General features: G+C 51.0%; 4 protein-coding genes and 3 pseudogenes across 4 annotated transcripts; 3 read left to right on the top strand and 4 right to left on the bottom strand.

Annotated features, from left to right (window-relative positions):
• Positions 1–363, bottom strand: KRTAP13-1 (keratin associated protein 13-1). Its single transcript, XM_005496944.2, has one exon. It carries the CDS (start codon positions 361–363, stop codon positions 1–3), a length of 363 nt encoding a protein of 120 aa, XP_005497001.2.
• A 5,880-nt stretch (positions 364–6,243) lies between these two features.
• LOC102061759 (feather beta keratin-like) lies at positions 6,244–6,609 on the bottom strand. The gene has a single exon (XM_005496941.2). It carries the CDS (start codon positions 6,607–6,609, stop codon positions 6,244–6,246), a length of 366 nt encoding a protein of 121 aa, XP_005496998.2.
• Positions 6,610–11,728: 5,119 nt separating this feature from the next.
• LOC141725520 (feather beta keratin-like) lies at positions 11,729–12,707 on the bottom strand (annotated as a pseudogene).
• Positions 12,708–13,513: 806 nt separating this feature from the next.
• Positions 13,514–14,278, top strand: LOC141725534 (feather keratin 1-like; annotated as a pseudogene).
• Positions 14,279–16,972: 2,694 nt separating this feature from the next.
• Positions 16,973–17,278, top strand: LOC141725522 (feather beta keratin). The gene has a single exon (XM_074529301.1). It carries the CDS (start codon positions 16,973–16,975, stop codon positions 17,276–17,278), a length of 306 nt encoding a protein of 101 aa, XP_074385402.1.
• A 3,121-nt stretch (positions 17,279–20,399) lies between these two features.
• Positions 20,400–20,705, top strand: LOC141725523 (feather beta keratin). The gene has a single exon (XM_074529302.1). It carries the CDS (start codon positions 20,400–20,402, stop codon positions 20,703–20,705), a length of 306 nt encoding a protein of 101 aa, XP_074385403.1.
• Positions 20,706–22,502: 1,797 nt separating this feature from the next.
• On the bottom strand, positions 22,503–23,693 carry LOC141725521 (feather beta keratin-like; annotated as a pseudogene).
• Positions 23,694–24,422: the final 729 nt, after the last annotated feature.

Below are 24,422 nucleotides of genomic sequence, written 5' to 3'. Positions count from 1 at the left end.
TTAGCAGGGCCCGTAGAAGCCGCTGCGGGAGGCGTTGTAGCGCCGGTAGGGCCGGCTGTAGCCACTGCCCAGCCCGGGGTAGCCAAAACCCCCAAAGCCCCCAAAACTCAAGGAGCTGCCCCCTGAGTTGATGGGGACTCCCCCGGCGCTCAGAGCGCTCCCAACGGCCGCGGACGCCGAGGATCCCACGGTGGTGTTCTGGGGGAAGGAGCTGAGGATGGGCCCGGGCAGGGTGACCACCACGGGGGACGGCTGGATGACCACGGTGGAGTCCTGGCACTGCCGGACACAGGGCTCGTTGCAGCTGTTGGCCAGCGGCGTGGGGCCGCAGGAGGTTGGAGCACAGAGGTCGTAGCAGGACATGGCTGTGGCCAGAGGGAATTCTGGAATACAGGAGCTGAGTTACACCGATGTTTGTCAGCAGCTCTCCAGGGGTCCTTTCAGGGTTGGGAATTGGGAAGGAAATTGGATTTTTAATGCTGTTGGTGTTCTGGCCTTAGCTGAAATTTCTGCATGGGCTCTGGTGGGACGTGGTCACGCAACTGAACAGGCCCAAGAATTCACTGCTGATATTAAAGTGCAGCTTCACAACCTTAAAACTGCCCTGGATCCCCAAACTGAATAAATAACCCTTTAATAAATAACCCATTTAATATATAACCCATAGCCATTTAGCTAACGTGGCTAATTAATGATTTTTATAACTCGCCACCAACACAAAACTCCTTCTCTGCTATAAAACCCCTTCCTCCCTCTGAGAAGAAACTGCGGCAAGAGGAGTGAGGGAAAAGCTACAAAATCAAGGCTTCAGAAAGAGAACAAAAGGTTCAAACTCACCTTGCTCGCGAAGGCAAAGGAGGGAAGAGAAGTGGCTGGGGAGCCGGGAGTTGCTCAGGTTTTTATACCGAGTTTTGAGTTGCCCAACAACTTGGGCCACTCTTTGTGCAAGAAGTGATTTATGGGCCACGACTGATTACAGGGTTTTTTGCCTCAGTATTTGTGTTTTTTACTGCTTTGCTTCCTTATCTTGTGGTTTGTCTATCTGACCACAGGGTGCTTTCATCTTAAAATATTCCAGGCCGGGTTCATTCCTGGGAACACTGCAGGGATTAATTCAGCGGGATTTATTCAGCCTTCAAACCCCTTTGGGATCTGCTTGGTGTCATTAAAGGAGATTAGGCCTCATTTGCATAATGCAGTGCCCTCCTCTGCAAGGTAAATCCTGGGGGAATTCATGGAGAAATGCAGGTTTTGGAAGGCAGGCCACAGGTGTTTCCAGCTGCTTTCCACAGGCTCCATGAGGTTGGAGAAGACCTCCAGGACCATCGAGGTGTTCCCAACCCCAACCTGGTCACCAGCCCAAAGTCTGTTCATTTCTCAGACGCCTCCAGGTGTGGAGAGGCTCTTTGGAAAAAAGAAGGAATTTTTCCACAGAAGAGACTGCCCAGGGAGGTTTGGAGTCCCCATCCCTGGAGGTGTCCCAGGAATGAGGGGACATCAAGGGATCAATCACAGGTTGGGATTGGTGATCCCAGAGCTCTTTTCCAACCCCAAATCCACCAGCAGTCCTGGATGCAGGGATTAACCCCGAGGTTCTCACTCTGCTGGCACATCCACTCCCGAGACATGCAAATCACATTTAAATTAGGGCTGTCTCTGTGGGGATCCCCTGGGAACAGAAACTCGTTTGGCTTGGGCAGAGCTTCCTGAGGACTTCAAAGTTTATCAGCAGCTTTATTGGAGTGCCACCATGCAAATGTCCCATCCTGGGCACATTTCAGATCCCTGACCTAGATCTGAATTCTTGTATTTTATTTAATAAGATGTTACAAAGATTTGGGGGTGCAGGGCAGTAATTGGGCTGTGAAATTGATGCCATTGTTTCTATCTGCAGGAATTACAGCTGCTTTATTTTAAATCAAAAAGGAAAAGTTCAAGGTTCGGCTCGAGTCATCTCATATTTCAGAAGGATTCTCAAAAAAAATTCCTTGGCTGTTTTTAACCTGTGCATTCCTCACTATTTCTCAATATTTTAATGAATTAGCAGCTATTTAAAAAATTATTTTCTATTTTTCCTAATATTTCCAGGAGTTAGTTGAGGAATTAACTTGCATAGCATCATCCACGGTTTCTTTTCATCTTTTTAAAAATTTTCTTCGTCATTCTTATTCCTTCTTCATCCAAGCTTTGCTTGGAAAACACAAAGCACGTTTCAAATACAGCTGTGAATTTAAAAACAGATCTGGCAACATTTCAGATCTGTTTGGAGACTTCCTTGTAAGTAATTACAATAAATATTGTTCCAACTAAAGCCTTTATTTTATTGTACTCTCAGAATGACTTAATGGCCTGATTTTGAGATGAATTAAAGTGAGCAAATAAAGAGTTCACAGATTTTTGTCATCAAGGCCAGACCTAAATATTCAGATTATAATTAAGACTTTTTGCATAATGTGAGAACATCCTCCCGAGACACCTGTGAGTGACTGAACATCTGAAAAAAGAGATCTTTAATCAAAATGGAACTGGGAGGTTACTCCCAGTCATCCCTGGGTAAAGTCTGCAGGCACAGAGGTGACCCCAAAATCCACGGAGAAGCAGAGGGAATTTCCCTGGCAAGAGCGGCATCTGCAATTCATTTGAATTGTAATTAATTAGCTCGTTATGAAGAATTAGTTCCTCAAAGGCTAGGAGCCTCTTGTAAAATTCTTGCAGCTCCTGAGTTTCCTCCTGAGTTTTGCTTTTCTCTCAGTAATTCTGGACTGAGCCCGTGAGGACTTTGTGGAGCCATTTGAGTTCCCACCATAATCCAGGTCAGTTCCAGAACTAGACACAATTCTAGAGGTGGACACGATTCCAGAACTGGACACAGTTCTAGAGCTGGATGTCATTCCAGAGCTGGACACAATTCCAGAACTGGACGCAGTTCCAGAGTTGGACGCTATTCCAGAATTGGACACGATTCTGGAGCTGGATGCCATTCCAGAGCTGGACATGATTCCAGAGTTGGACGCTGTTCTAGAGCAGGACATTATTCCAGAGCTGGACACAATTCCAGAATTGGACACGATTCTGGAGCTGGACACCATTCCAGAGCTGGACACAGGTCCAGAGCTGTACATGATTCCAAAGCTGGACAGAATTCCAGGTGGAACCTCCCCAGAGTGGAGCAGAGGGGCAGAATCCCCTCCCTGGATTCTTGGGGTTGCCCAACGTGGATTTGGGACTTTGCCCTTTGGCTTGGCCCAGTCCCACCTCTCCAGCTCATCCAGCTCCCCCTGGATTGGGAATTGTTTGAACCCCAAGGTGTTCCTGTGGTTTAAGGTGTTTAATTCAGCCCCTCTGGCCACGTCTGCCTGGAATTCGGAGGTTTTGCAACCACTCCCTGTTCCTGTCTGGAATGTGCTGCCCAACCCAGGCAGAAGAAGCTGTGGATGTGTGATCTGAGATGGTTTTTGGGGTAGGCAGAGTCTGCGACCTCACCTCTCCTCAAAGAACCCCCCTGAAGGCACAGGGAGATGTGAAATCCTCCATTTTCACACCCAACTGGAGCTCATTTCCTTGTTAATTTTATTCAGATTCTGTCACGAAACAACTTTAAAATCACTCAGGTTTGGGGTGTGCTTTGGCATCTTAGTCTGGGCTAATAAACTTACACAATTTCTGTTACGATTTCTGGTTTTGTCCAAAAATTAATGTCACTCACTCCTGGATGGATCTGCAGAGAATTCCTGCAGGGAGCTGGGGTAGTGTGGAATTCCCAGCTGGAATTCTGCTGGGAACAGCAGAAAAGAGCTCCAGAAATTAATTCACACTCGAGGGGAGAAATTATTTACTCACCAGAACCTCTGCAAAACAACACACCCAAAACGGGAGGGTTTTGTTTGTTTTTCAGACCTGTTTTTCGCGAGCTTTCAAATGCAGATTTTAATTACATTTCAAATTGGATGAGTGTTATTAGTGCTGCCCTGGGTTCCAGCTCCACCTTCCTCACAGAACAAGGTTTGGTGCCACCCAGGCTGGTGAATTTGGGGTTCTGATCCATCCCCTGGGAGCCAGGATTTGACAGTGTTAATTGTGATAAACCCCATGCACAAAGTGGGTTTTTTTCCATCTAAGCCCCCTCTCTGTCATTCCAGACCCACCCCTCTTTTCCTGTCACTCCCTGCCCTTGTGCCCTTGCCCAAAGTCCCTCTCCAAGCCACAGCCAACCCAAACGCCCACAATCCTGCATTTCTCTACCCAAACATGAATTTTAATATCATTTCCATGCCTGACCCACCCCCATTCCTGCCCAAAATCCCAGTAAGTTGCCAGGATGTGCAGCAATTTTCACGACAAATTAAACACGAAGCTGGATGTTGGAGATTAATTCAAATTTTGGGGGTTAGAGGCTGTGTGGTGTCAGGAGAAGCTGCACCCATCTCTTCATCCCATTTATCACAGCTGGATTTGTCCCTGCTGGAAATTCCTGCATGGAAAGGATGCAAAAAACTGGGATGGGGAAAACTCAGCAAAAGATAGGAATTAACTCCAAATGAGGAGGCTTTGTACAAAGACTGGGCTTGGACTTCAGAGGAATAAAGGACTTCAAAGTTGCCATTTCTCACTAATGGCTCAAATATGCAAAGTTTTGGCTCCCCGAGGTTATGGGGGATCTGGGCGCCTGCAACCCCTGGGTAAAAACTTCAATCGAAATTGGTGAGTCTAGAGAACTCAAAGGACTTCACCTAATTCAAGGTAAACACCTTCAAAAACTTTAATTATTTTATTAAACTTTTCTATCACTTATATTTAAAAAAATAAAATTAAGCTAAATCTTCATCTCCTTAAAATCCTTTAACTCCTCCCATTTTCTCCACAAGAAGATTCTCTTCTTTTTTGGAGTCTGTTCTACAGAAAGGTTTCTCTATGAAAGGAGAAAAGGAGAAAAGGAGGAAAGGAGAGTCTTTCTCCTCCCTCTCCTCAAACTCTCCACAACCCAACAGCCCAGAATCTTTTTCAATATGTTACAAAATCCATTCCTTGTAGTAGGGATCTTTTCGAAGGAAAATTCGCTTCCTTTTCATGGGTAAAACTGAGATAACCCAGGAACGCTTCTTCCTCCTCATCCTCCCCTCCAGGCACAGAAACTTCTGCTCTTGGAGGGGAGATCCCATTTTGGGAACGGCCTCATTAACAGCCTGGCAGGGATTCCAGCTCCCTAATTAGCCCCGGAGTTCATCCAAGAGGTTTGGAGCCCTTGGATGGAGAACCAGGACACACCAACCCTGGCTCGTGGAGTTTGGCACTCCCCACACTCAATTAATGCCTCTGGAGCTCCCGGGACAGGTGAGGCACCAAAGACTTGACAAATTACTGCGTGAATTGAAATTTGTTGTGTTGTGTTGGCTCCAGAGCCCTGGGTGTGATGGAACAAAGGGTTGAAATGAACGCCGGGTCCCAGAGATGAAAGAAGCTCTTTGAGTGAGGTTTTTCATCTCATGCCAGGCTGGGACATAAACCATGAGCAGATTAACTCCTGGGGACAGCTCAACCTGCTGCAGACATTATTTGTATAACTGGTTTATTGGAATGCCCCAAACCTTCCCAACAAGAGAATTTCTTCCCTTTTTTTCCCCCCATAATGGAGTGGTTTAGTGCCTTTGGTGGCTGTTGTAAATCTAAATCAGATCCTGGAGGTGCTCGGAGTTCTCCACACTCTGAGCTGAAGATTCTGCACATTCCCAACTTTCCCAACTCCCCCAGACTATTGCTGATCTACTCAGTGATAAATTTCACCTACAAAAATGAAACTGAAAAAGTTTCAAATAAGAACAGGAGGGGAGGGAAAAAACCATCAGGAGACTCAGGAGATTATGATAAAATCATCATTTTATTAATCCCAACAAGAGCATTAAAGCCCTGCAAAGCACCAGGGGTTGGTGTGGGGGGAAAGGCTCAGCTTAGGGGGACATGTTCCCAAGGCAGAGCTCTTCTTCCAGCCCACCCTGAGAACCACATCCCACCTACAACATAAATTTAAAACTTTACACCAGGTAGTACCAAGTACACCGAGCAACAGAGCTACAGAGAGGACCAGAAACACCCAGGAGTAAAACAGGAGCAGTGGCCTCATTCCAGGGCCTGGTGGACTCGGTTCAGGTGGAGCTGTGGGGATCTGACCCCGCTTTGGACACCGTGAGCTCAGTCCTGCTCCAGGGACGGGTCGGGGTTCAGCATTCCTGGTCTTCTCCTCCCTCCTTAGCAGGGCCCGTAGAAGCCGCTGCGGGAGGCGTTGTAGCGCCGGTAGGGCCGGCTGTAGCCACTGCCCAGCCCAGCAACTGAGCCAAAACCCCCAAAGCCCCCAAAACCCAAGGAGCTGCCCCCCGAGTTGATGGGGACTCCCTCAGTGCTCAGAGCGCTCCCAACGGCCGCGGACGCCGAGGATCCCACGGTGGTGTTCTGGGGGAAGGAGCTGAGGATGGGCCCGGGCAGGGTGACCACCACGGGGGACGGCTGGATGACCACGGTGGAGTCCTGGCACTGCCGGACACAGGGCTCGTTGCAGCTGTTGGCCAGCGGCGTGGGGCCGCAGGACGTGGGGGGACATCGCTCGTAGCAGGACATGGCTGGGGATGAGGTCTGGAATAGAGGAGCACACCTGAGGGCAAGGCAGGAGCTGTGCCACACCTGCATTTCCTCAACTCAATTCATTTACTCATTTTAGTCCAGTTATCAGGACAGAAACTTTCAAAGGATCCGTGTCACACCTGCATTTCCTCAACTCAATTCATTTACTCATTTTAGTCCAGCTATCAGGACAGAAACTTTCAAAGGATCCGTGTCACACCTGCATTTCCTCAGCTCAGCTCATTTACTCATTTTAGTTCAGTTATCGGGACAGCGACTTTCCAAGGAGCCTTTTAGGAACTGAGCCAGGAGCTGAGGAGAAAACCAAACTCTTAAATAGAGACAGAGGCTGAAATGTCCTCTGGGCTGTCAATGATCCTGGCAAGAACTGGCAGCAGAACAAAAGAAACAAACCTGTGTCATTAATTTAATTGTAGGATTTGGATTGCACGTCTGGACAGACCCAGCTCTGCGCACCCAGAGCGTTGGGGGAGCTGCAATTGGGAGTGAAACCCAACCACAAATGTACCTGTGGAGAGAGGTCCACGGGCAGCTGGAAAAATGAAAGGGAGGATTCCTTTCAAGGCTCCAACTTTGCCTACAAAGAGGTACAAATTTCAATGACAAATTTCAGTGTCATTAAGCAGCCTTGAAGAAGAGGTCTTTGGAATTTTTCCCAGGCAACTCGTCCATGGATGTGAGACGAATCAGGAATTCCATGGGTTCTACCTGCACCACAGCAATAAAACCAAAATTCCCTGATTTCTACGGGGTGCTCAGCTCTGCTCCAGTTTTTCCCCTTCTTTCCCTTCAACCCACAATCCCTGATCCCACTTCCCAACATTCCAGGAGATGTCTTTGAACTCTGGAACAAAATTTCCACACTTGGTGACCCAGCTGACATTGGATGGAAAAGACCCTCCAAGATATAAAATGCTGCTGAAATACAGCTGAGCTCCTGGATTTTCTGTTTTAATAAATAGTTGGAGTTTTAAAGGACCTTCAAAGATCCCAGAGTTCCAACCCCTTGCAGAGTTATCCCACCCATGCAATTCGGTAATCTTTATTAGTTCTAATATTTTCTATGTCATTTAACATGTCTGAAATCCCACATTTGTATAAATTTCTATCACCACCTCAAGGATCTCTATAGCCTAGTCAGGACTCCAGAAATTCCGCAATTCCTGCATCAAACCACAACTTTTTAAGCAGAAAAAGTCTCATCCCCCAAAAAAAGAATCCAGCAAGCAGCAGAATACTGTGGGGAAAAAAAACAGATTATGAAAAGGCAAGAACTCAACAAACAGAGAAAGAGAAGTGGATTTGAACTAACCTTGCTCACAAAAGAGGAAAGAGAAGTGGTAGGAAGGAGTTGGGCTGAGTTGGTTTTTATACCTCAGCCCTGATGGCCTGGGGACCACAGACAGCCTTTGTACCTGGAATTAATTCCCAGCGAGTATGTCCTGAATGTCAAATGTTCCATCTGATTAAATGTTCTTTTCCTCACTGCTTATTTACTTTGTTTTTATTTCCTCCTTATCTTCTGACAGACAGATTCCGTCCTGCAGGTTCCTCTCATCTCGGGAATTAGGGACCAAATTTATTCCAGGGCCACCTTTCAGTCACAACAAAATCCAGACTCCGGCGTATGTTTGACTTTAGTCATAAAGAAAAATACTAAGAATGTCTATAATACATAATTCATCATTCCAAGGCGTTCTTTTATTAAGGGTATGAGTGTAAATCCTTAATAAATTCCTGTCTCCAGCGATGCTCACCAGGCTCTGCCTCCAGCCCAGCGTCGGAACAATCTCAATTCTGCCTCAAGAGCACATCCAGCCCTGAAATCCCACAGAAGGAAGGAAGGGCCAGAATTGTGGAATTCAGAGACAAATTACCACTTTATCACATCGATTTCAGATGATTTTATGGCGCTAAATCTGGGTAACGCAGTTTGAGGCGCAGCTGGAAGACCAAGGGGACATTTAATCCTGATTTATCAGTTCTTTTACAAAGGGGACCTCTAAACCCCTCCTGTTCCCCCTCAGCTCACAAAAACACAGTCAGAATCACGGAATCATGGAATGGTTTGGGTGTGAAGGGAACCTCAAAGTTCATCCTGTGCCAATCCGTTTGCAGGGACACCTCCCATCATCCCAGGTTCCTCCAAGCCTCGTCCAACCTGTCCTGGGACCCTTCCAGCGGTGGGGAATCCATGGAACCACCTGTGCCAGGGACTCACCACACACACAGGGAAGAATTCCTTCCCGAATCCAACCTAAATTTCCTCTCTTTGAGTTTTACCCCTTTTCCCCCTTGTCCTGTCACTCCAGACCCTTTCTTGTTTCTTGTTGGCTCCTTCAGGTCCTGGAAGGCCACAATGAGGTCACCCCAAAGCTTGGAAAGGTCCTCAGAGTTTGGTTTTTTTGAGATGTGAACATTTTAATTGACAATTGTTTGTAAGTGGGTCAGACTGAGAATGGCACACAAAGAGTTTTGGCTCCTCTTGGATTTGATCTCAAATCCCAAGGCAGCCACAAGTGAACAAATTGCTAAGGAGCTGGAAAAAAATTGTCTTTATTAGACTGTGCTTGAAGTAATTTCATGTTGACATTATTAGAGTCTGTCTAAAAGTACCAGAAATTAAAAGTAGCCATAAATTGAGAAGATGAAAGAATTTTTTAATGGGTAGATGATGCTTCTCACGCAAAGCCAGCCTAAACATAGACTGGGAAACAAAAGCAGGACAATTCCTTTATCAGGAAAAGGTTCCACTTGCAAAAATATGTGTGGGAACTAATTAATGCAAAAAAAAAAAAAAAAAAAGATGCTTCAAAAACCCCATAAAGTCAAAAATATCTATGGAGTTATCACACCTGTTTTTCCACCTCAACATCCATGGGGGACATGGCTTCCAAACCACATTCACATTCTTCAGAAATTGTTTATCTGGTGATTTCAGTCATTGCAGGTGATGGATCAGACCCTTAAATGTACAAAATTCGGCTTGAAATGGAACTGAGCAACTCCATTTAATAAAAACTTCAATGTCCTGCACAACCCCCCTGCTGTACTGGGCTGGGAAGGTTCTGGAACGTGACTTTTTTCCCTTTTTTTCCCTTTAGGTCAGGAAGGGGAAATTTTGGGGTTTATTTCCCAGATTATTCACTCTCCCAAATTCACTTTCTCCACTCCTTGTGCTCTGCGTCCATTTGCATCGAGGGATTAATAGATAAAATAGATTGAATAGATAAAATACATTAAATAGATAGAATAGATAAAATCGATTGAATAGATTAAATGGATTAAATAGATTGAATAGATTAAGCAGATTACATGGTCTGTTGATGGTAGGTACAGAATACAAATCCCTTACATATGTTTCAATAAAAACAGATTTAAACTGGCTTTTAAATCTGTTGTTATTGAAACATATGTAGGGGATCTGAAAAATACCTTTTAATTGATATTGCAATTATTTCACACCATAATAAAATTGTGATAGCACAGAAACCTTATGTGTAACATTTTTATCAGCAAGTGCCCTATCTTGGGTGTCACTTAAGTTGACCACAAGGTCATTTTTATATTAAAAAAACTAAAAAAATCAGTCTGATCGTAAATACAACCGCAGCAGTTCTGCTGCGCGGAACACCGCCGCCCTTGGGTTCCTCGCGGATCCCAGGGAACAACTCATCCCACCAGTCCCTCTGATTAATTGTTTGGAAAATTTGCCCATGGAAACCTCTTTTCCAGCCCAGGCTCCTCTCAGTCTGGGACATTTTCATTCCCAGCTTTCGTTTTTTGGCATTTCTGCCTCGAGCCGCAGGCGGAAAGGGGCCCCAGCGGAGTTCCTCTGCTCCCCGTGACCAGGGAATGGCTGGAGCAGTGCCAGGGGGGTTTGGGCTGGATTTTTCTGGAAAATTCTTCCCCCCAAGGGTGCTGGGTGCTGCCCAGGCTCCCCAGGGAACGGGCATGGCCCCAGGGCAGATCCAGGATGTTTGGGATGTTGGGATTTTGGGGTTTTGTTTTGAGTGTAGGACCAGGAGCCGGATTGGATGACCTTTGAGGGTTTCTTCCACTGAGGATATTTTAGAATTCTATCCCATTTTTTGCTGAACTCTTCTCATCCCAAATTTGCAAATTTGCAAGTAAATAATTTTTATTAAACTTTAAACAAAGCACAAAACTTTTGAATATAAAACCCCACCTCTTTTGCCTGTGCTGTGGGCATTTGGACTGGCTCCACACCTGAATGTCAGGAGCCTTCCCCCGAGCTCCTCAAATATTTATATCTCAGTTCCAGGATGTTTTAATTTTCAAATAGATTTTATTTCATGGCTTTATTTTTCTTGGATCTTTTTTGGTTGCCACCATGGCAAGTGTTGCATCTTCCATATTAATATTCATTCAGACTCTCAAGAGTTTCAAAGATCCCAAATAGGAAAAAAGATCTAAAATCTCTCAAGCTTAAACACCACAATTACACTTTTAAATATCCACAGAGGTGATATGAAAAAATTGGGGGAAAATATCCTAGAAAGAGAAATATATTTGAGAACCAGTTCAGTACTTCTCAAGAGTGTAAAAACCAATGAAGTTATTTTTATCAGATAAGTTGTGGTGACTTTTGGATGCACATTTTCCTCTGTGAAATCCTTGCATGGATTTGCACATAATTCTGCCCCAAGGGGAGGTAAAAAGGAGAGAAAAACCACAATGAAACTCAAAATCAGATGCGACATCAGTTTAATGATAAACAGACAAGTAGCATTCAGCAAAAACAAAGGGAAAATATATATTTATGAAGGGAAAAGAAACCATTCCAACTGAGAGACAGAAAGCAAGGCTCCACCTTTCCTTAATTCCTCAATAAAATCCCTCCACTGATTGCTGGCAATCACAGCATCAAACCGCCATGAAATGCAAAATCAGAGACAAGGAAACTCATTCAAAAGCAGGATTTTCAAGGCTGAAACAGGCTGGCCACGAGACCAGACAGCACCTCCCTCCTTCCCTCCTTGGCAGGAGGGGCCCGAGGCCTCTGGAAAGGCTGGCCAGCAGCTCCAGGGGACACTTGGCCTGGCGAGGCACTCGCTGGACGTGCGGCCCGGCTCTAGCAGGGCAGGCACCTGCGGCCGCAGTAGCGGCCACCGAGGCTGGAGAGCCCCGAGAGCCCAAAGCCCCCCGAGTTGATGGGAACTCCCTCCTCGCTGAGGATGCTGCCCACGGCGGCGGAGGTGGAGGATCCCACGGCGGTGTTCTGGGGGAAGGAGCTGAGGATGGGCCCGGGCAGGGTGACCACCACGGGCGACGGCTGGATCACCACGCGGGAGTCCTGGCACTGCCGCACACAGGGCTCGTTGCAGCTGTTGGCCAGCGGGGTGGGGCCGCAGGGCCGGCACAGGTCGTAGCAGGACATGGCTGAGGCTGCAGGAGAACCTGGAGAAGGCAGGGAAAGCACCCATGGTTTGTGAGGCACTCAGGGAGATGCTGCTCGCAGGAGGAAACACAGCCTGGGCAGAAGGGACAGCCTGGAGAGGGAGCAAGGGAGGAACCCAACAGCCCTGAGCCCAGAGAGTTCCCTGCAAAGAAATCCCAACACCTCCCACCTCTCCCCAGCAAAAAACGACCACAAAAACCTGGGGAGAGCAGAATCAAGGAGAAAGACTCTCAGAGAGCACTGTGGAGAGGCAAAGATTCCATTGAAGAAGAGAAGAGAAAAGAGAAGAAAAGAGAAGAGAAGAGAAGAGAAGAGAAGAGAAGAGAAGAGAAGAGAAGAGAAGAGAAGAGAAGAGAAGAGAAGAGAAGAGAAGAGAAGAGAAGAGAAGAGAAGAGAAGAGAAGAGAAGAGAAGAGAAGAGAAGAGAAGAGAAGAGAAGAGAAGAGAAGAGAAGAGAAGAGAGAGAAGAGAAGGAGAAGAGGGAGGCAAAGGCCCTCGCAGCTCACCTGTGTCACCGAGGAGGAGAAGACAGGTGAAGTGGATGAAGGATCCTCTCTTCCTCTGCCTTTTATACTGTCCCACACAGCCCAGGGCCCCGGGGCACCCTCAGCACATGGAACGTGTTTACCAAGCTCATCCTGCATGCAAAACATCCCCAATTAGAGAAATGGGGACACTGCAATGCTGCTTTTTCATTTCCCTGTGCAGGACATGCCCAGTCAGCCTCCCAGGCTCCTTTCAAGTGCCAGGATTAGAGGCCAAAACGTGTCTGGGGGCAGTGCCACGTCAGCAGGGCCGGGTGATGCAGCCGGTGCTGAGGAGTGTCCGACATCCCAAATAATTTCAGTCCTTTGCCCTCCAGGGCAGGACTTTAAAGTGTTTCCTGATGATGGGGCCAGGCTCCTCAGGGCCCTGAGGCTTCACCCTGGCCATTCCCCTGCGAGGGTCAGCTCTGTCCCTCATCTCTGTCCATCTCCAGGCTGGGCATCGCTGATCTGGCCTTGGCACAGATGGCCCAGGGGGGGTTTGGACTCACCATCCCTGGAGGTGTCCAAGGGGAAACGACATGGCATTCTGTGCTTTGGGCTCTGTGACAAAGTGGGGATGGATCTCAGGTGGGAATCGATGTTCTGGGACAGCTTTTCCAATCCCTGTAATCCCTTCATGTGAGGGACAATCCCCAGTCTGGCCCTGTGGTGCCAATGTCCAGCAGAGGACATGGTGCTGCCTTGGCACTTGAAAGTCCTGCCCTGGAGGGCACCAGATGGTCAGTGGGACTCTTCTCAGCCCTGGCTGCATCTCCCAGCCCTGCTGACAAATCATTTTCCCTGGAAATATTCTGGCCTCTAATCCTGGCACTTGAAAGGAGCCTGGGAGGCTGACTGGGCACGTCCCGCACAGGGAAATGAAAAGGCAGCGTTGCAGGGCAAAAATAAAAACACTAATTTTTGTAATTGGGATGTTTTGCATGCGAGATGAGCTTGGTAAACACATTCCCTGTGCAAAGACTGTCCCTGGGCCTGGGGCTGTGTGGGACAGTATAAAAGGCAGAGCAAGTGCAGGATCCCTCATCCACTTCTCCTGCCTTCTCCTCCTCGGTGACACAGGTGAGTGCTTTCCTCTCTTTCCATTTCTTTTCCTCTGTCTCTTCTGCTCCCACCGGGACTTTGCCTCAGTTTTGTTTTGCTAGGGCACTCTCCATTCTCTGTGCAACACTGGAGGGAGGTGGGAGAAGGTCTTGTCTGTGGTTTTAGGGTCCTCTTGGGGACTGCAATTCCCTGTCCTTTCTGTCTCCCTCTCAGGGCTGTCTCTTCTCCCCAGACTCTGCTCTTTCTCCTATGAGCACCATCTCCCTGAGTGCCTCACAAACCATGGGTGCTTTCCCTGCCTTCTCCAGGTTCTCCTGCAGCCCCAGCCATGTCCTGCTACGACCTGTGCCGGCCCTGCGGCCCCACCCCCGCTGGCCAACAGCTGCAACGAGCCCTGTGTGCGGCAGTGCCAGGACTCGCGCGTGGTGATCCAGCCGTCGCCCGTGGTGGTCACCCTGCCCGGGCCCATCCTCAGCTCCTTCCCCCAGAACACCGCCGTGGGATCCTCCACCTCCGCCGCCGTGGGCAGCATCCTCAGCGAGTCCGGGGTCCCCATCAACTCGGGGGGCTTTGGGCTCTCGGGGCTCTCCGGCCTCGGTGGCCGCTACTGCGGCCGCAGGTGCCTGCCCTGCTAGAGCCGGGCCGCACGTCCAGCGAGTGCCTCGCCAGGCCAAGTGTCCCCTGGAGCTGCTGGCCAGCCTTTCCAGAGGCCTCGGGCCCCTCCTGACAAGGAGGGAGGCAAACGTGCCCACCTGAGGCTTCTGCTTGTCCTGCTTTCTCCTGCGCCTCCCCGGGCCCTGCTCTGCTGGCCCAGGGGCTCAGCCCCAGCCCAGCCCAGCCCCGGGCTCCTGCTGCTCCCGCTGGCCCCGTGCCCGGGCCAGGCAGACGTGTGTCCCACTGCTGGCCATGTCTGCCTGCCCACCCCTGCTTTGGTTCTGTCTTCACACTCAATAAAGTTCACTCTGCATTGGAACTGGAGTCTCCTGGAGTTCCTTTCGTTTTGGGATCCCCAAATAAAGCTGCTCCATGGGAGAGGTCACAAAATCACAGGTTTTGGGGTTGGAATACACTTCCAGAGGTTACGTGGCCCAACCCTTGCTCAGGTGGGACAGTCTTGAGGGAGTTGCTTTAGATGCCAATGGCTTTTCAATCCATCCAAGGATGGACACCCCATAATAACGTCCCTGGTCCATGTGTTCCATCACTCAGTAGAAAACATTTCCTCAAACACCTTCCATGGCTCATGTCCTGTGAGAGAGGTTTTACACAGACTACTGTGAGCCAGAGAGAAGTTTGAGAAGAGGATCCATGTTCAACCCTGACAGAATTTCCTACCAAGGTCATTGACACAGAAACCGAGAAAGAAACATGGAGAAATGAGAGAAACCTGCAACTGCCTGTTCCAATTAACACTTTGCTTGCGTTTCCTGACCAATGAGTAAACTTATGAGTTTTGTAAGAATGCCTAAAAAGCATTCATGCTATAATAAAACCAGGTTTGAAACCTTCTGAAAATGGAGTGTTACTCTGTGTTGAGAACATCTCAAAGGCAATGTCCTTCATCCAACAGAATCTCAAGGAGTTGTTACCCTTCACTTCTGCCACCATAGCATCCCCTGTGCCCTCCTGTCCCTCTCAGAGGGCTCAGGGCTGCAGGCACAGCTCAGGAGGTCACTGGGACATGTTGGACACCAGGAGAACATTGCTGGAGTGTTGAGTTGTGTGGGTGGTGATGCAGAGGAGGACAAGGTGCTCCTGCTTCCTCCCACACCTGCTTCTCCCTGTCATTCAGGGAATCACAGAACTGTGGAATATCCAGATTGGAAGGGACCCAGAAATCATCAAATCCAACGCCTGACCCAGCACAGACACGCCAAAATCCCACCCTGTGCCTGAGGGCATTGTCCAAACACAAGAAGTGACCCTTACTCCACCTGGAGCAGAAGAACGGAGAGGTCCAAGAACATTCCAGGGAATGGAGGGATCCAAGACCATTCCAGGAGTGGAGGGCAGGGAATGGAGGTCCCAAAGACCATCAAGGGCAGCCCCTCAGTGCTGACCGCGGGACGAGGCCAGGCCAGGTGGACCCTGCATGTCTGAGTGTGCTGACAGGATGGAAGAGGAGCCCGTGATCTCGCTGTCTGCTTGCCTCCAGTGTTTTCCTGCTGACATTCCCAGACCATGAGTCCTTCTGATGTGTTTTGATGTCTCCTTGGAGAGCTCTGCAGGCTCTTTCCACTGCCTGCTGTCGAGTTTGGGTGTAGGCTCCCAGAAGGGTTGTGGAAATTTGGGGATGGAGAAGGAGCAGTGGAAAAGGGCCAACAAAGACACTTGGTGCTGGGTGGAGCTGGTGGGAGCAGAGTTTAGGTGTGTTGGAGAGGATTTTCTGCTTTTCAAACATCCTCCTGTTGTCTCGAGGATGCTGGGGGCTCTCCACGAAGGCATGAAAGGGCAGAGAGCTCATGGATTTGTCTGGATGTGAAATCCCTGATTCTTCAGAGTGTCCAAGGTGGTAGGGAAGTTTACACCCAGCTCTGCTGGACTTGAGTATTTGGTTACCCAGTAGATGAGGTGACTCCTGTCACTGAAAACACATTTTAAAGCTTGGCTTGTTATTTTAGGGGTGCCAGAAAAAATGCCCTGACCATTCTGGGAGTCCTAAAGTGAGGCCCTGGAGGGCAAAGGGCCTGGAGTGCCCTGGTGAAATAGGACAGTCCCCAAAACCAGCTGCATCACCCGGCCCTGCTGACGTGGCACTGCCCCCAGACACGTTTTGGCCTCTAATCCTGGCACTTGAAAGGAGCCTGGGAGGCTGACTGGGCATGTCCTGCACAGGGAAATGAAAAAGCAGCATTGCAGTGTCCCCATTTCTCTAATAGGGATGTTTTGCATGCAGGATGAGCTTGGTAAACACGTTCCATGTGCTGAGGGTGCCCCGGGGCCCTGGGGCAGTGTGGGACAGTATAAAAGGCAGAGCAAGTGAGGATCCCTCATCCACTTCTCCTGTCTTCTCCTCCTCGGTGACACAGGTGAGCTGCAAGGGCCTTTGCCTCCCGCTTCTCCTTCTCTTTGTCTTTGCCTTCATCCCCGGCCTTGCTGCTGTGCAGCTCTTGCAGAGAACTTTGCTCCCAGATCCTTCTCCCAGCCCCTGCTCACTGTGAGGAGTTGGGAGAAGCTCTTGGGCTCTTTGCAGGACGCCATGGGGATGGGGCTCCTGATCCTTTCATCCTCTCTGTTCTCCGTCCCTTCCCTTGGCCTCTGCACCTTCTGCTGAGGCCATGCCTCACCTTCTGCCTGTGCCTTCTCCAGGTTCTCCTGCAGCCCCAGCCATGTCCTGCTACGACCTGTGCCGGCCCTGCGGCCCCACCCCGCTGGCCAACAGCTGCAACGAACCCTGTGTGCGGCAGTGCCAGGACTCGCGGGTCATCATCGAGCCATCCCCTGTGGTGGTCACCCTGCCCGGGCCCATCCTCAGCTCCTTCCCCCAGAACACCGCCGTGGGATCCTCCACCTCCGCCGCCGTGGGCAGCATCCTCAGTGAGTCCGGGGTCCCCATCAACTCGGGGGGCTTTGGGCTCTCGGGGCTCTCCGGCCTCGGTGGCCGCTACTGCGGCCGCAGGTGCCTGCCCTGCTAGAGCCGGGCCGCACGTCCAGCGAGTGCCTCGCCAGGCCAAGTGTCCCCTGGAGCTGCTGGCCAGCCTTTCCAGAGGCCTCGGGCCCCTCCTGACAAGGAGGGAGGCAAACGTGCCCACCTGAGGCTTCTGCTTGTCCTGCTTTCTCCTGCGCCTCCCCGGGCCCTGCTCTGCTGGCCCAGGGGCTCAGCCCCAGCCCAGCCCAGCCCCGGGCTCCTGCTGCTCCCGCTGGCCCCGTGCCCGGGCCAGGCAGACGTGTGTCCCACTGCTGGCCACGCCTGCCTGCCCACCCCTGCTTTGGTTCTGTCTTCACACTCAATAAAGTTCACTCTGCATTGGAACTGGAGTCTCCTGGAGTTCCTGCCCTGCTGGGATGTGCAGCTCAAGCTGCTCCATGGGTGGGGGGTGATGGCCTGGGGGTTTTTGGGTGGTTAAAGGCCAGGGTTGGACCTTTCTCACACCTGGGCAAGGTGAGAACCTCCAAGGCAATCGCTGGAAGTGCCATAGGGCAGTGGAGGGTGTGTGGCCTTGTGTGAGTGTGCACAGGGTGACCAAGAGTGCCCTAGGGGACATCTGAGCCAGGCTGAGGTTGGGAATGTGCTGAGGTGGGTGTGTGACGAGGACATGGAGCAGGGATGGGCACACAGGGACCATGATTCCTACTCTGAGGGTGTGTGGCCTTGTGTGAGTGTGCACAGGGTGACCAGGAGTTGCCCCAGGGGACATTTGAGCCAGGCTGAGGTTGGACAACTTGTAGCTCATGAGTCAAGCCACTGACCCAACGTTTCTGTGCCAGTTTCACCCACCTGCCCAAGGCCATTGTTGTGTTTTGTCACCTACCCCTGGACCTTTACCTTCCCTCCTCCAGTCGTTCTCCCAAGTCCTGGATGAAGAGGGAGTTCCAAATGCGTTGAAGGGACATTTTTCCAACTGCCAAAGTCAACGTGATGCCCAATTTTCTTTTCCTGTATTCTGTGGAGTGTTTCTCCCCAGGGAATGGGGTGTGCCTGGTCCTGCAGCCACCTGGTGACAGTCAAAGCCCTATTTGGGGCATCAGTGTCTGAAATAAATCCATCCTGCCAAATTCCTATGTCTCTTTATCTGCTGTTGAAATGTCCTCCTCTCCTTGCCTGAGCCAGGAGGGGACATTGGAGCAACAGGGTCAAAATGGAACCAGGGAAGGGAGACAACACCCCCAGGACACCCCTGAGAGATTGGGGTTGGTGGGGACACCCAGGGCTTCATGGAGACCCTCAGTGAGGAGGGATGGGTGATGGAGAAGGACAAAGGGCTGGAAATGCCTTTGTTGGACTCAGTGTTTTGCCAATGGAAGGGATTTAAGTGGAAATGCCTGGATGGAAACGTGGTGTGCGTGTTTTTTGAAGGAAATCTCTCTGTTAAATCTGCTCTTCCACACCTGGGGGTTTCTCCTGAATGTGTTTGTTTGGAGAAACTTCTCCTGTCAATCTGAGACCTCCCTTCATCCTCCTAGATGAGGAATCTGGTTTGGACCTCAGGATTTCAGATTTTTCTGCCTCTGATGGAGCCCCAGCCTTGCTGGGATGGGAGTTTTGCCCCATTTGCCCTGAGGGGTGTCACGGTGGTGCCTGGGCAGGGCTGTCACCACTCCTGGGGACACTAGCTCTGTCCTTGCCCCTGGAAATGCAGCTCAAAGTGAGGAATCCATCCTTTCCCCATCTCTGGGGACATCCTGGCCTCTGCTGCTCCCCAGGCTGGGTTTGTGGGCACTGCCAGCCCTCAGCTGCTCCCTGTGTCCTGCTTGGAAACATTCCTGAGTATTTGGGACCGGATCTGGTCAGAGGCAGGGGGGAAAAAGGAGTGGAGGGATGGCCCTGAGGAATGGGAGAAGGAAGAGTTTTGGAGTCAGATGTTCTCATTAAGGAGTGTTTTCTGCAAGATAATGACCCTGACTAATTTTTGTTAGGAAATAATATTTGTTGGGAAAGCAGCGTCCTTCCTTCTGGAACTGTCCTGTTCTGCTGATTGGAGACCTCCAGGCGATGCTGAAAGAGGTGAAAGGCAGGAGAAACGAGATAATTTCTTCCAAAGGCTATGTGAGATCCCAAAGAAAGTTCAAAACCAACCCATGCAGTCTCTCTGATGAATAAATGATGTCTAAGGAGGCTTGAAAAGCCTTGGAGTCACAGGGAGCAATGTCTACGGCCAGTCCCCGCCAAAGCCAGCCCTTTAATCCTGGGTTTATAATAAAAAAAACCTTCATTTATCACTCCAAAGGCTCAGAGCTGCCTCGGGAGGGGAAGATGCTGACATCACCTGGAAATACAGCACCACTCCACCCAGCTGGCTGAAACATCAGCCTTGTTCTGGCTGAAAAAATACCCTAAAAACATTTTGTCCTCTAATGCTGGCACTTGAAAGGAGGCAGTTTGGCTGAATGGGCATGTCCTGCACAGGGAAATGTAAAGGCAGCCTCGAAGGGAGCGTAAACAACCTCCAGTATACTTAATTGGGGATGCTTTGCATAAAATATGAGCTTGTTGGTAAACATGTTCCCTGTGCAGGGGCGCGTCAGGCCTGGGGCTGTGTGGGACAGTATAAAAGGCAGAGCAAGAGAGGATCCCTCATCCACCTCTCCTGCCTTCTCCTCCTCGGTGACACAGGTGAGCTGCGAGGGTCTTTGTCTCACTATTCTCCTTCTCATTCTCTTCTCTTCTCTTCTCTTCTCTTCTCTTCTCTTCTCTTCTCTTCTCTTCTCTTCTCTTCTCTTCTCTTCTCTTCTCTTCTCTTCTCTTCTCTTCTCTTCTCTTCTCTTCTCTTCTCTTCTCTTCTCTTCTCTTCTCTTCTCTTCTTAATCCTCAATGGAGTCTTTGCCTCTCCACAGTGCTCTCTGAGAGTCTTTCTCCTTGATTCTGCTCTCCCCAGGTTTTTGTGGTCGTTTTTTGCTGGGGAGAGGTGGGAGATGTTGGGATTTCTTTGCAGGGAACTCTCTGGGCTCCGGGCTGTTGGGTTCCTCCCTTGCTCCCTCTCCAGGCTGTCCCTTCTGCCCAGGCTGTGTTTCCTCCTGTGAGCACCATCTCCCTGAGTGCCTCACACCCTGTGGGTGCTTTCCCTGCCTTCTCCAGGTTCTCCTGCAGCCCCAGCCATGTCCTGCTACGACCTGTGCCGGCCCTGCGGCCCCACCCCGCTGGCCAACAGCTGCAACGAGCCCTGTGTGCGGCAGTGCCAGGACTCGCGGGTCATCATCGAGCCATCCCCTGTGGTGGTCACCCTGCCCGGGCCCATCCTCAGCTCCTTCCCTCAGAACACCGCCGTGGGATCCTCCACCTCCGCCGCCGTGGGCAGCATCCTCAGCGAGTCCGGGGTCCCCATCAACTCGGGGGGCTTTGGGCTCTCGGGGCTCTCCGGCCTCGGTGGCCGCTACTGCGGCCGCAGGTGCCTGCCCTGCTAGAGCCGGGCCGCACATCCAGCGAGTGCCTCGCCAGGCCAAGTGTCCCCTGGAGCTGCTGGCCAGCCTTTCCAGAGGCCTCGGGCCCCTCCTGACAAGGAGGGTGCCCACCTGAGGCTTCTGCTTGTCCTGCTTTCCTCTGTGCCCAGGCCAGGCAGACGTGTGTGTCCCACAGTCGGCCAGGCCCTGCTGCTGGGTCAGCCTGGCCCGGGCCCTGCCCACCCCTGCTTTGGTTCTGCCTTCACACTCAATAAATTTCACTCTGCATTGGAACTGGAGTCTTCTGGAGTTCCTTCCATTTTGGGATCCCCAGCTAAAACTGCTCCATGTTGGCGCTGTGATGCCCTGGGGTGTATGGGTGGGATTGGAGGGAGTGTGGCCTTGTCACTGTGCACAGGAGGTGCTCCAGGGGACATTTGATCCAGGAGGGGTTTTGGACATTGTTTTATAGCTGATGAGGCAAAACGGTATTCCTTCCATTTTGGGATCACCAGCTAAAGCTGCTCTGTGGGCGATGTGATGCCCTGAGGGGCTTGGGTGGGATTGGAGGCAGTGTGGCCTTGTCATTGTGCCTCAGTGGACATTTGACTCAGGAGGGAGGTGGGACACTGGGTTTCAGTTGATGAAGGAAAACATTGACCTTCCAGAAGAGACTTCTGTGAGGATTTACAGGCACATTCCCAAAGCCTTTATTGTGCATTTCCAGCTATGAGTGGTTGTTTTCCTTTCATGCATCCAAGCACAGCATTCAAACCCTGGAGCACTGGGACAACCCAAGGTTCTGAGGTGACACGTGGCTCCCAGGGCAGGTGTGCATAGAGAAATGTGAGTCCTGTGCCAGGTGTTGGCACAGTGGAAATGGACTGAGCATCAGTCACTCTTGTGGAGGAATCCCAGAGTCCTCAAGGCTGAAAAAAAGCTCCAAGACCAAGTGACCAGTCAACACAGCAGAGTTCTGCAGGTGTACTCCAGACACCTGCTCCTTCAGGACACGGTGACACACAAAATGAGTCCACAGCAATTACTGCTCCCTACCACAGGACAGTTTGGGTGGGGGATAAGATGGATCCACTGCTCCCTTCTAGGCCTGGGTACAGATCCAGACCTTGCCACCATCATTGCTGCCCTCCCTCAGAGAGAGATCATGGTCCCTGTGTGCCCATCCCTGCTCCATGTCCACGTCACACACCCACCTCAGCACATCCCCAACCTCAGCCTGGCTCAGATGTCCCCTAGGGCACTCTTGGTCACCCTGTGCACACTCACACAAGGCCACACACCCTCCACTGCCCTATGGCACTTCCAGCGATTGCCTTGGAGGTTCTCACCTTGCCCAGGTGTGAGAAAGGTCCAACCCTGGCCTTTAACCACCCAAACACCCCCAGGCCATCACCCCCCACCCATGGAGCAGCTTGAGCTGCACATCCCAGCAGGGCAGGAACTCCAGGAGACTCCAGTTCCAATGCAGAGTGAACTTTATTGAGTGTGAAGACAGAACCAAAGCAGGGGTGGGCAGGCAGGCGTGGCCAGCAGTGGGACACACGTCTGCCTGGCCCGGGCACGGGGCCAGCGGGAGCAGCAGGAGCCCGGGGCTGGGCTGGGCCGGGCTGGGGCTGAGCCCCTGGGCCAGCAGAGCAGGGCCCGGGGAGGCGCAGGAGAAAGCAGGACAAGCAGAAGCCTCAGGTGGGCACGTTTGCCTCCCTCCTTGTCAGGAGGGGCCCGAGGCCTCTGGAAAGGCTGGCCAGCAGCTCCAGGGGACACTTGGCCTGGCGAGGCACTCGCTGGACGTGCGGCCCGGCTCTAGCAGGGCAGGCACCTGCGGCCACAGTAGCGGCCACCGAGGCCGGAGAGCCCCGAGAGCCCAAAGCCCCCCGAGTTGATGGGGACCCCGGACTCACTGAGGATGCTGCCCACGGCGGCGGAGGTGGAGGATCCCACGGCGGTGTTCTGGGGGAAGGAGCTGAGGATGGGCCCGGGCAGGGTGACCACCACAGGGGATGGCTCGATGATGACCCGCGAGTCCTGGCACTGCCGCACACAGGGCTCGTTGCAGCTGTTGGCCAGCGGGGTGGGGCCGCAGGGCCGGCACAGGTCGTAGCAGGACATGGCTGGGGCTGCAGGAGAACCTGGAGAAGGTACAGGCAGAAGGTGAGGCATGGCCTCAGCAGGAGAAGGAGCAGAGGCCAAGGGAAGGGACGGGGAACAGAGAGGATGAAAAGATCAGGAGCCCCATCCCCATGGCGTCCTGCAAAGAGCCCAAGAGCTTCTCCCAACTCCTCACAGTGAGCTGGGGCTGGGAGAAGGATCTGGGAGCAAAGTTTTCTGCAAGAGCTGCACAGCAGCAAGGCCAGGGATGAAGGCAAAGACGAAGGGAAGAAGGAGAAGGAGAAGGAGAAGGAGAAGGAGAAGGAGAAGGAGAAGGAGAAGGAGAAGGAGAAGGAGAAGGAGAAGGAGAAGGAGAAGGAGAAGGAGAAGGAGAAGGAGAAGGAGAAGGAGAAGGAGACAGCAAAGACCATTTCAGCTCACCTGTGTCACCAAGGAGAAGAATGCAGGAGAGGTGGATGAGGGATCCTGTGCTCAGAGTGGGTTTTATACTGTCCCACACAGCCCCAGGGCCAGCCTTTGCTCATGGGATGTGTTTCCCAAGCTCATCCTGCATGGAAAACACTCCCTTCCTCCAGCACCAACCTTTGATTTGGGGCTGCAACGCTCCTTCCCCGTTTCCTTGCTGCTGGCATCCCCATTCCATGCTGGAACCTCGTTTTGTGTGACTTAATTAGAGATCAAAGGCCCCTCCTGGCCTGCACTGTTGATTCAGGTAATTCAGGCCTTTGTGGCCATCTCCTTGGAAAGCAACGTGTTTTTCCTCCTCTGTCTGGCAGTTTAGTCACTGCCTCGTCTGTCTCGTGGCCATTTCCAAATTAAAACCATGCCAGACTCATCCCAGATAGCTCCAGATTCACACAGCATTTGCATGTTTTGCATAAATGTAATTGCAGCTATTTTTCCATGTGTTTTCAGATTGTGCCACATGTCTGGTTTGAATCTCTCATCGAGAAGGAAGCCCTGCTTTAGGTGAGAGCCCAATTAGGTCACAAAGCCGGCTTGGCACCAATTTTTTTTTTAGTTTTTCAGTCAACATTCAGTATTTTATTCCAGAAACCACCTCATAATTTATAGTTTATTGTGTCACCACCTTCAGCTTGTGTAGAACCTCCAAGCGCATTTAATAACCAAAATCGGAATTTTTTAAAATGTGATTTTTTTCCAAGTCAGCTTCACACTTTAAGGGGGATTAATTCCCCCTTGACCCTCAGAGCAACTTCTGCAAAGTCTCCAGGAATGGTTTTTCTTTCTCTTTTTCCAGCGGAGAGCTGAATTCTGTTTTTCAGTGGAAATAAAACATTCAGCAGCTGGTGTTGGCTGTGGGCTACTGGGCAAGTTGCTTCCCTGGCCTAATTAGGGCTGGAATGAGCTCAGGTTTGATGTCCCGGCACCACAGTTTGGAGGCCACTGGTGACATCCTGACAGCGCTGCCGTAGGACAGGAATGGGAGCAATTGGGAACACAGGGCTGGTGGCATCCCTGCAATTGCTGGGACACCTAATTTTGGTTGATTTATGGCCACCCCCAAAGCCAGAACCCCAAATGCTTCATTCAGGTGGTGCAGCCAACAATCATTTCAGCTCAACTTGGATAATTTGAGCGGGTAATTTTGGC

Source organism: Zonotrichia albicollis, chromosome 30 (assembly GCF_047830755.1).
Source record: "Zonotrichia albicollis isolate bZonAlb1 chromosome 30, bZonAlb1.hap1, whole genome shotgun sequence".
Classification (NCBI taxonomy): domain Eukaryota; kingdom Metazoa; phylum Chordata; class Aves; order Passeriformes; family Passerellidae; genus Zonotrichia; species Zonotrichia albicollis.
The sequence above is the reverse complement of the archived record's forward strand: the minus strand, read 5'-3'. Positions and strand labels throughout refer to the sequence as shown.

Coding starts and splice junctions, on each gene's coding strand:
- KRTAP13-1 (XM_005496944.2), bottom strand. CDS start 363: ATGTCCTGCTACGACCTCTGTGCTCCAACCTCCTGCGGCCCCACGCCG.
- LOC102061759 (XM_005496941.2), bottom strand. CDS start 6,609: ATGTCCTGCTACGAGCGATGTCCCCCCACGTCCTGCGGCCCCACGCCG.
- LOC141725522 (XM_074529301.1), top strand. CDS start 16,973: ATGTCCTGCTACGACCTGTGCCGGCCCTGCGGCCCCACCCCGCTGGCC.
- LOC141725523 (XM_074529302.1), top strand. CDS start 20,400: ATGTCCTGCTACGACCTGTGCCGGCCCTGCGGCCCCACCCCGCTGGCC.